Source organism: Gymnoscopelus braueri, assembly GCF_963280865.1.
Source record: "Gymnoscopelus braueri genome assembly, chromosome: 6".
Lineage (NCBI taxonomy): Eukaryota > Metazoa > Chordata > Actinopteri > Myctophiformes > Myctophidae > Gymnoscopelus > Gymnoscopelus braueri.
Window position 1 is genome coordinate 4252387 of NC_137607.1, and position 14089 is coordinate 4266475.

Consider the following 14089-nt stretch of genomic DNA (forward strand, 5'->3'; position numbering starts at 1 on the left):
CAGCCGCTGGACGAGGACGCGCATGAAGGACATCTCCTTGCGCGTGTTCTCGAAGATGACGCGCGGGTCGTCCGAGCGGCAGCGCAGGCAGTTGGGCGCCATGACCATGGCCAGGTTGTTGATGTCCATCTTGGTGATGGAGACGTTGGCGGGCTGGCCGAACACCTGCGGGGGGGGGGGGGGGCACACGCACACACACACACACGCACGCACGCACACACACACACACACACACACACACACACACGGTCAGTGGTGGAAAGTAACGAAGTGCTGCACTTAAGTACAATATTGAGGTATTTTTGCTATTCTCAAGAGATTTTTATACATTTTGAACTTGTGAAATGGGACATTCTGCACAATGAGTACTTTTACTTTTGGGCATCATCATATTTTGGACATAATGAGGTTTCCACCCGACAGAGACGATGTCATAATACTTTGATCCTCATACAAGCCCCGGGCATTTTGCAACTTTTCGCAGATTATGAAAGTACAGGATGTCAGATAATAGTTATAGTTGAATGTTGTTAAAGCTCATACCAAGAAGTTGAGAAAAAGGCTCTCAGATTGTGAAAACGTGAAAAATGTGAAACATGTGCACACTTCTGGCAGTCAGGTAATGGGTGTGAACAATAGGTGAGGGCCGTGTTTTTTCAATTACTTTTTTCATTTATTTTATAGTATTTTATTATTTTTAAAATGTTCCCCCAAATTTTTTTAAAAATAGATGAAAAAATCTATTGAAAAGAACACGACCCCCTCATGCATTAGAATGACAACATCAGTCACCAGAACCAAGGACGGGTGTTTTTGACTAATCCATCATGGTTCAAATGGAGTTTGAAGTTACAATGGGTTTATATTGGAAGGGGGCGTGTCTGTATCAAATATCTAAATACTGAATCAAGCAACTTAAAAACTGTCTGTGGGTGAAACACAAAAGCCTGAGTAGACGATAAAATGACCGCAAACATGTTTGAAAGTGAAATATCCCTTTATCTCCACACCCAACCACCGCGAACCTATGGGCGGTGATATGTAGCTGAAACCAGAGAACAATAGCCACACATTAGCCAACAGAAACTGGCAGATGTTAATGTTGGCTTTGACATGTTAATGTGCGTCTCAGACAGTGGTGGAAAGTAACTAAAGTACTTGTACTAAAGTACTGTACTTAAGTACAATTTTGAGGTATTTGTACTTTACTTGAGTATTTCCTATTTCCAACACTTTTACTTCTACTCCACTACATCTCAGAGGCAAATATTATTGTACTTTTACTCCACTATAATTATTTGAACACTTTTGATTATTATTACAAAACATATACAGTATTAACCACTTCAGCCCTATATATATATATTTCGGCCATTTGAAAATAGCAGATCTAGATCTGCTATTTTCAAAAGATTTTTATACATTTGAAAACTTGAAATGGGACATTCTGCATAATGAGTACTTTTACTTTTGGTACTTTTGTACTTTTACTCAAGTACATTTTGAATTCCGGACTTTTACTTGTGACCGAGTATTTCTATATTGCAGTATTGATACTTGTTACTTAAGTTAAAAAGTGTGAGTACTTTCCCACCACTGGTCTCAGACCCCCGGAAGGGCCTTTGGAAACCCCAAAACACAGCAATTTTGCCGATTTGTGCAATTTCAAATGTCCCAACAAGAGAAATCTTTTTCTGGGCCCGGACACATATAAATGACAATTTACAATTTGACATTTAGCACACGCTCTTCAGTTATCCAGGGCAAATGACCATGAAGTGTGAAATTGGATTAAGCAGATTAGTTAAAGCTGCACTATATAACTTTCCTCTACCCCGGATTTGAACCTGGTTTCTTGCGCAAGTGCTGACATATTTACCATGGAGCTAATAGAGCCTCCCTGCTTGCTCAGGGGAGAAATTGAATCTTGAGCATCAGGTCAAAACTCGTGTCAGATCCTGTGTCTAGGTGAGACATGACCTTTGACACCATCTAAATGTCTCAATAGAAGAGCAGGGAGACACAATACAAACACCCCAATTACATAAGTTATATTGTATTAACATACTCTACCATACAGATTGGACAAATTAACGCGTTGTGAGCTTGTAGATCGGCTATTTTCAAATGATTTTTATACATTTGAAAACTTGAAACGGGACATTCTGCATATTGAGTAGTTTTACTGTTGGTACTTTAAATACAATTTGACGACAATACTTTTGTACTTTTACTCCAGTGCATTTTGAATACCAGACTTTCACTTGTAACAGAATATTTCAATATTGCAGTATTGATACTTTTACCTAAGTAAAAAAATGTAGTGCTTTTTTCCACCACTGGTGGTGTGTGTGTGTGTGTGTGTGTGTGTGTGTGTGTGTGTGTGTGTGTGTGTGTGTGTGTGTACATACCTGTAGGAAGCGTATGAGGTAGCAGAGGACCAGCTTGTTGATGTGAGGCAGACCCAGCACTACGTTGACAGCGGCCTCAGGACTGTCGTAGTGAGTGATGCACTCCTCATAGAACTCATGAGGGATCAAAGGCTCCTCTAGCTCCCTGTACCACAGCTTCAACAGAGACGCTGCAGTACAAAAAAGAAAGACATACCATCTCCGGTTTACTTCCTGTATCTGCGTGAAGTATGGAAGAGTGAACGTGAACACAACCAATACTTTTTTTTTTTTTTTTTCCCCACGATTTTGTAACCCTTATTTTTCACCCGGTGCCAATTTCTAAGTGATCCTGGGCGCTACACTCCCCTCACCAGCCTAGGGAGGCCAGGGCCGAGCTCATGCCTCCTTCAATGCATGAGAGCCAACTGACCTTCTTGTCACCTGACAGGGGGGAGTTTCCCCAGTAGGACGTAGCGCGTGGAAGGAACACGTTATTCCAACCGGTTCCCTTCCCCTCCATCAGGCGCCCCGGCTGACCAGGGGGAGGCGGTATAGCGACCAGGATTACTACATGTTTTTGTGACGGTATTAACAACCCTAGGAGACACGGGGAGAACATGCAAACTCCACACAGAGTAGGCTCTTTCGCCAACCCCACCTTGGGTATGGGCACTGATGATGCCATTCACACACACATTTATACACCGACGGCGGGGGAAACCGCCGTCGGTGCCAACCTTCTCATCAGGAGCAATTAGGAGCAGTTAGGGGTTCAGTGTCTTGCTCAAGGACACTTCGACACTAACTCTGCTGGGGGAGCCCGGGATCGAACTGGGAACCTCACGGTTGCCATCCGGCCACTCTACCGGCCACTCTACCCCTGAGCCACTGCTGCCCCATTCATGGCCCCCTATTGTTCTCCATAAATCAACTATTCTCTTCTTTCTGCAATCATGTTTGGTTTATTCACTGTAAAGAAATGCGACAAAAGCCCAAACTAACTCTCCATGTATTAAAGCCATCACAGCGTGCACAATGGATAGAGAAAAAAGTATTTTTTTCCCCTTTGATGTGAAGAAAATGTATCATTTTTGTCACGTTAGCAAACCGTTAGGCTTGTCAGGACATGTAAAAGGATGGTCAGAAATACATGTACACAGAGTTGTTCATTGACCCAATGCCCCGCGTGAGCTGCAGTCACTCCCAGAATGCTTTGCACAGAGAGGGCTATTAATACTGGAGCAGAATTAGAGCGATACAGAAAGGCCTGGGGCTGGTGTGTATACACGTGTAGGTCACCGTGTGTGTGTGTGTGTGTGTGTGTGTGTGTGTGTGTTTACTACATTTGTGAGGGTCAAATATCCCCCCACGTATAGTAGAATTTGAGAAATAGACAGTGTGAGAACCATTACCCTGGTCGTCACAAGAGGTTTCATGGTTAAATTGTCTTCTAGATTTAGGCTTGACTTATACTTAGTTGGTGCACTGCTGCTGTTGCACAGCCAGAAAAGCCAATTAATCTACATGCATACAGCGCATCGCAGCGCTCTGTGAGCTTTTAAACTCTAAGCCAGGGGTCTTCAACGTTTTCTGGCCCTAGCTGAGACAGAGATGAAGCAGGGATCCCCTCTATACTGTATATTGGATATGGATTGGATATTGTGTTCCAGATAAACTTTTGCTGCCCTTTCTTCCCTCTACACCTATAACTCTGTGCCAAAAATAGCCAAGCTTGTAGATCGGCTATTTTTGGCTGAAGTTCTCATCAGAAAAGGGATGCTAGGGTTCAAGTGGTTAATGTTAATGTTAATGTGTGTGTGTGTGTGTGTGTGTGTGTGTGTGTGTGTGTGTGTGTGTGTGTGTGTGTGTGTGTGTGTGTGTGTGTGTGTGTGCGCGCGCGTGCATACCAGGGATGTGTGGGTCTTCCAGTCCAGTGGGGATCTTCCATTGGTCCACCTGCAGCTTGAGAGCATTGACCTCATCAATGTCTCCTGGTACCCTATGAGAGGGGGGGGGGGGTCAAAGGTCAAGGGGGGGGGTCAAACCTCAATGCAGGAACACACAATTTAAACCTTCCAACCTCCCGGCCAGTGGCGGACAGTAACTAAGTACATTTACTTGAATACTGTATGTACATTTCAGACTCCACTAGGCTATATTTCTAGGAAGGGACTCATGGGACAGAAACTTACAAAAATATATTATGAATGAACCACTACTCAAGTACTGCACTTAAGTACAATATTGAGGTACTTTTACTTTACTGGAGTATTTCCAATTACAAGTACTTTTACTTCTACTCCACTACATCTCAAAGGCAAATATTATACTTCTACTCCACTACAATTATTTGAACACTTTTAGTTACTAGTTACTTTGCAGATATAAATTATTACATTATAAAACATACATTAACCACTTTAGCCCTATTTTATACACAGGCTATTTTTAAATAGCCGATCTACAAGCTCGTAGATCTGCTATTTTCAAATAGCCTAAGTCTATAGGGCTGAAGTGGTTAATGTACGTTTTGTAAGAATATTTAAAATCTACAAAGTAACTAGTAACTAAAGTCGTCCAAGTAAAAGTACAATATTTGCCTTTGAGATGTAGTGGAGTAGAAGTAAAAGTACTTGTAATTGGAAATACTCCAGTAAAGTAAAAAATCACACCCTGTGTGAAGTGGGCGGTGTCTTGCTAGCTAATCACAATACCGAATGGAGTCAACCAATCATGTACAAAAAATAAATACAAAATAATACCTCAAAATGGTACAGTACTTGAGTAAATGTACTTAGTTACTTTACACCACTGTCCCACCACACTGACTGAACATCCCTCCCCGGGGGGGGGGGGGGGGTCTGCTGTCTCTCTCTCTCTAACCTGAAGATGCCCTCCGTCTGGTCCCCGTTGAGGCCCAGCACCTCCTCAGAGAGCCTGGTCTGCACCCAGGGGAGCTGGCTGTCCGGGTAGCGCTCCTTCTGCAGAGCCATCACCTCCTCCAGGGAGGAGCCGAACATGGAGGGGCTGAAGATGGCGTTCCTGGCGTGCATGATCTCCTCCACGCACGGCTTCTGCAGGCCCTGTGTTCAAAAGGACAGGACCAAGGACAGGACCAAGGACACATGGGGCGTTTTGGTGAGATACTGTGTAGAGCAGAGGGTTCACAAAACATTTCAGCTCGAGACCCGAAAGAGACATTTGGTGTCTCCCTGCGCGACCCTAACGTACAAAAATACATATTGAAATCATCACTTAAGCCTTATTAAAGCTCTAGATTCTGAATCAGAATATTCAAATATTAAGTGATATTTCTGATAGTAATCATTGCTATAGAGCAGCAACCCGTTTTCCGTTAAGTGAAATTCTCAAGATGCTCAAACATATAACAAACATCTGTAGTTTATGTGGCTATATTGACGAAAGCCTCTTTCCATGTTCCCCTGTATTTCACTTGTCTCTGGCTTTCGGTCAATGCGTCCATGATCAAATCTATAAACAAAACCTTTTACCAGGGCACTTCAATTAGACAATGTATGCAGGGTTCATCGCCATGCCGGCTTGTGGTGGAGATTTTTGTCAAAATTCAATTTTTGCCATGGACATACAAATATTACCAGAAACAGAGCTAGCCCTAAATTAGCCTCGATCTCCAGGCTTTTATTGTTTAGTGTTGCTAAAAAATAAAAGCCTGGCCCAGCGCGTCGGTGTACTCGGTATAAGGAAGTGTTTCACTTCCCAACCAACCAGAGTGCAGTGGGCGTCACTCGTAATGTTGTGTTAACGGGGCGGGGGTTGACGGACAGATCGGTGAACCAATGGGATCAGCCGCAGTCTCTCGCCGGCTCTTTACACCCGCCCCTCTATACACGAAATCAGGAGCGTTGGGGCAGTCTAGCCCTAAATGTATACTACTAGTGCTACTGGTGGACTGGGCGGCAGTGGCTCAGGGGTGTAGAGCGGCCGAGGTTCCCAGTTCAATCCCGGGCTCCCCCGGAGTTAGTGTCGAAGTGTCCTTGAGCAAGACGCTGAACCCCTAATCGCAGGTTGGTGCCTTGCATGGTTTCCTCCGCCATCGGTGTATGAATTTATTTACCATTTACTCCTAACATGCCATAGTAAATTAGTGTCATACATGTTCTGAAGAAAACCTGGAGGCTGACATTCAGTAATTGGGTCTTATGATCAAAATAAGAACATTATAATGTTATGTAAAAAGAAAAACAAAATGACACGGACAAGTCTTGCCACGGACACATTTGTCCGTGTACGGACATATTGATGACCCCTGATTCCTGAATGTATGTATCAAATCTCTCTGTGTTTCTCTCTCTCTCTCTCTCTCTCTCTCTCATTTCATTAGTGACTGCAAGACAGTGCGACCTGCTGGCCGCTTGGACACATTGCAGTGTCTAAAACTCTCTGAGGTTCCCCGTTTGCTGTGCCAAGGTCCTTGAGAAGAGCTTTATTTCTTCAAAAGGGCAGCTAGAAAAATCTTTACGCCTCTGGCACCAAAACAGGAGAGAGAGAGAGAGAGGGAGAGAGAGGGAGTAATCCGGTGTTCCCAGGAGAGCCTGTGTAGCAGCTATAGTGCATTAATGTGCCGCTGGAGGTCAGTGGGTTAATATCAGTCAAATACTCGAAGTGTGAGGACACAGCCTGGAGCTAGCCGGCGTGCATGTGAGAGACGCCACACGCACGTACGCGTGCTGCCAGGGCGTGCATGTGAGAGACAGCGGCTTAAAACTGACAAGGAGGCTGTGTGGAGCAGCTATTAGCCTGCTGCTGCAAAGACACACCGCCTGGTACGGACACTTCTTTGACTGACCATCACCAACACAGGCTGGCCCACAGCGGGGCATATTGTGCATTACCGCACGCCAGTGGTGGAAAGTAACTAAGTACATGTACTCAAGTACTGTAAGTGGGCACTAAGGAAGAGTGGGCACTAAGGAAGAGTGGGCACTTAAGACCTCTACACACTGCCCGACATTTGAAATGGTCGGCGAGTGAACAGATCGTTAAGCATTTCACATTGCACGAGTTTCTCTCTTGAAATCGGGCTATATATATCGTTGTGATTCTCGCACGATTGATTGCTCGGCGACAGGGGTTCACTGACTGCAAGATATTTCACCACGATGTGATCCCGACCCAATACATACATTTGTTTTTATTCCAAACGTCTCACGAAAACGTGAAAGGCTCCCGTGATATATGCGCGAGACCGAGACAGGACGCTAATGATTGACATTAAATCATTCTCAATTTCTCTGTATTTCTCTCTCTCTGCCTCTCTGAAACAAACGTTTCATAACCAGTGTTGCCGTGTCCGCTTATTATAAGCGAGTTGCTTGTAAAAATTATTGGTGGTTGCGTTTCTTTTTAGCTTATTTCCAAAGTGTAGTTGCTTATTTGGCTTTATTTCTTAATGTTGCTTTTTTTCTTTGAAAATAGTTGCGACGAGTTGTGAGCTTGTAGATCGGCTATTTTATTTGTATATAGGTTTAAAGTGCTCATGCAGCCACTTTTGTTGGGCTTGTTTTCATAGACCTGGTTGCTTATTTCTCGTGCAAAACCTGGCAATACTGTTCAGAGAGACACACTCAGAGAGACACACACACACACACACACACACACACACACACACACACACACACACACACACACACACACACACACACACACACACACACACACACACACACACACACACACACAGCTCTCTCTCTCTCTCTCTCTGTCTGCAAGCCCTATTCCTCAATTGCTCTGATTGGCTGTAGCACGGCTCTCATCGGATCCGACAAACCCAAATATCCAACATGCTAGTAAAGTAAAAATTATCGGGAACCGCTCGCCGAGCGCAATTTATCTGGGTGTTTCTTCTCGGAGTACCTTACACACTGCGCGATCAACACCTCGCCGAGGAACGCCCGATCTGGACTGAGATCGGTGGTTTTCTCAGCGATCACCAAAAAATATCCCCGAGAGCCATATCGGGTCAAATATCGTACAGTGTGTAGAGGCTATAAGGAAGGGAGGGCACCTCGATGTAAAATTGTCTGTTAGGTCCAAAATGTTCAAAAAATGAAATATTTGGAAAACGTTCTTAAAGGAGTAGTTCACCCAAAAAATGACTTATTTTATATCAATTACACACCCCATGAAGCCTTGAATTCATGGAGATTTTTTTGTTTTTGACACATAATTCAATAATTTGATTACCTGCGGAAAGATTCTATTGTATCTGGTAGGAGACTCAAAGTTGACTCTTTGTGTCTCCTACCAGAGAGACCGCCGGTAATCAAATTATTGTCTTAGGAATGTGACAAAAATAAATAAAAAAATCTCCATGGCTTCAAGTTCATGGGGTGTGTAATTGATATAAAATAAGTCGTTTTTGGGGTGAACTACTCCTTTAAGTAATAAAATATATATATATTATATAATATATATATTGAACATGATTGAACATTTGACAATTGGTCTAATATTTCTACAATTGCAATCATTATGGGCATGAAGGGTACATTTTAGTCTGATAATGATGTACCGTGCATGTTCACTTTACATTACTAAAGACCATTTGTCAGATATTAAATCATTTTGGAGAAAATTGCGAATTTTACATCGAGCTGCCCACAGTCTGCCCACTCTTCTTGTGACACACACACACACACACACACACACACACACACACACACACACACACACACACACACACACACACACACACACACACACACACACACACACACACACACACACACACACACACACAGTGCAGCAGCGTCTTATGTCATCCAAGGTGAGGTTTACTTTGGCCACAGTCAGCACTAAACAGTGCACTACTACAACACACTACTACACACTACTACACTCAGGCAAGAACCCTTGTCTTTGAAAGCCAAGATAAGATACACACCTGGAAGTACACACTTCTTATCAGCTGAGGCCCTGTTCCACTGAAGCACTCAGCCTGTAGTATATCATTTAGTATTTGAGCTCTAGTATGTATCGTCCTCAATGTGGAGTCCTTGAAAAATGATTCCAGGAGTCCTTGAAAATGATTGATAATTATGAACCAAATGGATGAACCCTTATGGGTCTGTAACTCTGAGAAAACATTGATTTATGGTTCCCTTTGTGCGCTCTCAGAGTTAAAATAACACTGATGATGATTTACAGTGTAGATTGGGGGCCCTAGAGGTTTTAAAAAATCATATCAAATGGGGGTCCGGGGCCTAATATAAACCAGGGGTCCTTCAAATAAAAAAGGTTGAGGATCACTGGCCAATTTATATCCAGCAGTGCCCTCTGGTGGTTGAACGGGTGAGTGACGGGGCTGTCAGTGTACAAACTCTCACAATGTCACAAAATGTGACTTTTGAACAGTGTTGATTTAGTCGACTAAAACTATGACGAAAAATGTTGGCCGACTACCTTTTTTCACTGACGAAAACTAAATAAAAACTAAATAAAAACTAAGCTGATGACTAAGACTAAGACTAAATATATTGACAATTTCATACTAAATGTTAGTGAGGGAACTAGTGGAGAAGAGATCCAGTAGAACTAAAAGACAAGTCATTTTATGTTTGGTTGCGCTATAGGGTGTGCATGCTGAAAATAGCAGATCTACAAGCTCACAATGCGTCGCGACTCGCGCTGCGACGCGTTGTGAGCTTGTAGATCTGCTTTTTTCAGCATGCAACCGAGTGTAAAATCAGCCATTACGACACCATCAAGGCACCGCCAACATACATTTTAGTCGACTAAATCAACTGTAGATTTAGTCGACTATAATCTTATGATATTTAGTCGACTAAAACTAGACAAAAACTATAACATTACAGATGACTAAAATATGACTAAAACTAAATGGAATTTTATTCAAAAGACTATGACTAAAACTACATCAAAATTTGCTGTCAAAATCAAAACTGCTTTTGTGAAGAATCAAGCTTCAGTTATCATATTCATGGCTTTCTGAAGTGTTAATTCAACTCTTGAGTGTAAAAATGAAGCTGTAGGGCTGGGTATCGTTGTTGATTGGAGACCAGTTCCTTTTTTTAAATCCGTTTTTTAAAGGAAAACTACAGTATGTTAAACATTGAAATTATGATACAATTCATTATAGAAAATAAACCTAGTGTATTGAACACAACTTTGACTCGTCTGTCTGTAACATAAGAAGAGAGTACAGAAGAGAGTACCCAATTCCAATATTGTCTGCTCATTTCTTTATGTATTCACTTCCAATTTCTCTCGTTTAATCTGTATCCTGTCTGAGTTCTCATCCTGATTTGATAAAATTGGTATCCTGACCTGAAAATGCGTTCTGTTTAATAAAGAGCTGGAGAGACATGGAGACTTCCTGTTACTGAACACTCTAAAGCAAAACAGGACGAATGGTTTCCATGCCCCTTTCGATACCCCCTCAGCTTTCAATACCGAGGTGTATTTCGATGCCAAGAAAGTATCGAAATTCAATGCCAGAGCCTAGCAGGCCTAAGGGTCCATTTTGACAGTCTCAGAGTTAAAAGAAACACACAGGATTTTTATTGTAGCCCCCTGCATCCTCCCTGCTCAATTACAGAGAATTCTTAATAATACCAGACAATTATTCTGTGCTCCCGTGGCTTTAAGTGACTTCCAGAGAGAGAGAGAGAGAGAGAGAGAGAGAGAGAGAGAGAGAGAGAGAGAGAGAGAGAGAGCAGTTGACAGTGGGGGAGATTATTATTATTATTTTTAATCTCCAGTGACAAAGTGGCTTCAGCCTCGCCGATATGTGGCGTTCCAAACAACAATGGCTGCTGACGTCAAACCGTTCGACGGCCAAGCCTGAGAGCACAGCAGTGCTGTGTCTGCTGTAACACACTGCTGGAGATACAGCTTAATTAACACACGCGCACGCACACCACGCACGCATGCACGCACGCATGCACGCACGCACGCACGCACGCACGCACGCACACACACACTGTATCTGCTGTACAGCACTGCTGGAGATACAGCTGAATTAACACATTGTATGTGTTAATTACATAATATATATATATAGTATATATTGTTAAACATCTGCATTACTTAATTTACAAGAAGTCTACACAATTAGAGAATGTAGAAGAATTGTTATTTTGATCAACGTTTGCCTGTTATCTGTCCTATGGTACCACATCAATACAACATGGAATTGTGGACAAAGTCTTATCCAACGATAACAAAATATTCTAAGTTTTGGGTCTGAGAGTCTAAATCTCATCAAATGGTGGTCCTTGGCTCAAAGGCCCAATAAATAATGGTCCGTCATATGAAAACCACTGCTCTAAATGTATATTTCTAAAATGTTACTATACTTGTGGGGGACCTTTGGTTCACACACACACACACACACACACACACACACACACACACACACACACACACACACACACACACACACACACACACACACACACACACACACACACACACACACACACACACACACACACACACACACACACACACACACACACACACACAGGGAGCTGCAGGGAGTGTGATTAGCGTATAGAAGCTAATGAAAGGCAGCAGGTTCAGTGGGGTCTCTGTCATCACAGCAGTAACAGCCAGTAGACACACGCTGGGAACAACCATTTACAGACACACCTACTGGCACAAACCTCTTATCTCCATATTTTTACTTTTGGGGTTTTTCCGTAACTCGGCTAATCGTCTGCGTACGATGCCGGCGAGCAGCTATGTATCAGGCTATGGCCTGATACAGGCTATGTATCATAGTGCGGCACCAAGTGCCGCACTATGAGCTTGTAGATCTGCTATTTGTTTTGAAAAATCGTGAAAATGTGTGCAAATCTTTAGTTTGAATATATATATATATTTTTTAAAGGAGTGTATGCTCTGTGAGAAACATTTGTAACTCAAATCTCAAATAAGCGGGGGTAAGCAGACTGACAGCTGCATGCGCTGTCATGACACTTCCTGTTTCAAAACCACATGAGTGCATGCTCTGTGAGTTTATACAACATGAGTTTCCCTTTACTCTGAAAGTACCCTGTACTGAGTACAAGTACCGACACCACAATGTAGACATACTTCCGTTTACTCTGAAAGTACCCTGTACTAGGTACAAGTATCTATACCGCAAGTACCGCAAGTACCAATACCAGAAATAGTCTGTTAAAAGTAAAAGAAAATCCTGTATTCACCATTTTTACTTGAGTAAAGAATTGGCCGGGAAAGTGTGTCATTTTAGACAACTTAAACTCCTCTGCTGCTGTACAACATGTTGTCTTTGTGGACGGATCACATTGGGAAGTGCTCTACCTGGACAGGGATACGAGACAAGACTCAGGCGTTAGGACCTTGGTTCTCAAAGTGAGGCCTGGGGATGCCCAGTGGTCCTTGAGGGGGTTCCAGAGGGTCCCCTGCTAAATGAGTTAATGCAGCATCGCAATCATGTTATCCCCTATATCCATATTTTATACATCTGCTATTTTTGAACATTTTTGAAAAAGTGTTTGAATTCTTTTTTCAAAATCTTTTTTTTAATTTTTTAACACAAACCTTGGCACAAAATATTTTCAGATGGGGGTCCGCGGCATGAAAAGGCTTGAGAACCAGTGCGTTAGGAGACGTGTCGTCTCCTATACGTGTGGGCTGAGGGGTTATGGAGTTGTTACTGTTGTTAATGGGGGTTATGTAGTTAATTAGACGGCTCGATAGTGTGGCCACAGGGACCATGAATTCACTGACTTCTACCCCCATCACTGGCAATTAGCAAGTCAGCCTGACACTTCACTAAACACGCACACAGGGCACGCACGCTGCGTTGGTACTGGAACATTATTTCTATACTTTATATCCATGTGTGACTCTAACACACAAACATGAAAGCACACACACACACTTTGTTACAGGAAAGTAATATCAATACTTTATCCTAGTGTGACTTTAACACTTGAACAAACGCACGGACACACGCACGCACACGCACAAATGCACCCACCCACCCACCCACCCACCCACGCACGCACGCACGCACGCACGCACACACACACACACACACACACACACACACACACACACACACACACACACACACACACACACACACACACACGCACACGCACACGCACACGCACACGCACACGCACACGCACACACACACACACACCACAGGAACCCTCTGGCGCGTAAATCCCATGCACACGTCTTCTCCTGAAGGACGTTGTAAGTCACGGCGGACAGCGCAGCACAGTGGATCAGAATATAGTGAGGAGGAGAACAGAGGAATCCATACCTTCTAAGCACCTCCTCGCTGTCGGAGAGAAACCTTGTATCTCCGTGTTTCAAACGTGTATGTTTCTTTGTAAAACGATGAATGCCCTAGTTTGTGAGAAAGTTGGAAACAACTCGTATGTTGTCAGCTTGTACATCTGCATTTTTTTTAAAGTTAAAGTGTGTCTGTGGGTTTTATAAATATTTACAGCATGAAAAGTATTAACTAGAGCTTGTGGCTGAATAATAACGTCATTGGATCCATTGGAACACAGGTTATTGTTTTCCCCATTTACTTAAAAGTTATAGTTTTGGACATACAAGGTTTTTCACCCGACAGAGACGAAAAATCTAAGAGGAGAACAGAGGAATCCATACCTTCTAAGCAGCTCGTTGCTGTCGGACAGAAA

The 14089-nt window shown here is 43.0% G+C and overlaps 1 protein-coding gene across 1 annotated transcript in view; it reads right to left on the reverse strand.

Moving 5' to 3' along the window:
• arhgap39 (Rho GTPase activating protein 39) overlaps positions 1–14089 on the reverse strand; it is a gene marked incomplete at both ends in the record, with an annotated part of 47496 nt that overhangs the window by 30 nt on the left and 33377 nt on the right. Inside the window, 4 exons of the mRNA XM_080431181.1 lie at positions 1–165; positions 2412–2581; positions 4301–4392; positions 5277–5476. The exon at positions 1–165 is cut by the window's left edge and continues 30 nt beyond it. Coding sequence (XP_080287307.1) covers positions 1–165; positions 2412–2581; positions 4301–4392; positions 5277–5476 — 627 coding nt within the window. The remainder of the gene's footprint in view (positions 166–2411; positions 2582–4300; positions 4393–5276; positions 5477–14089) is intronic.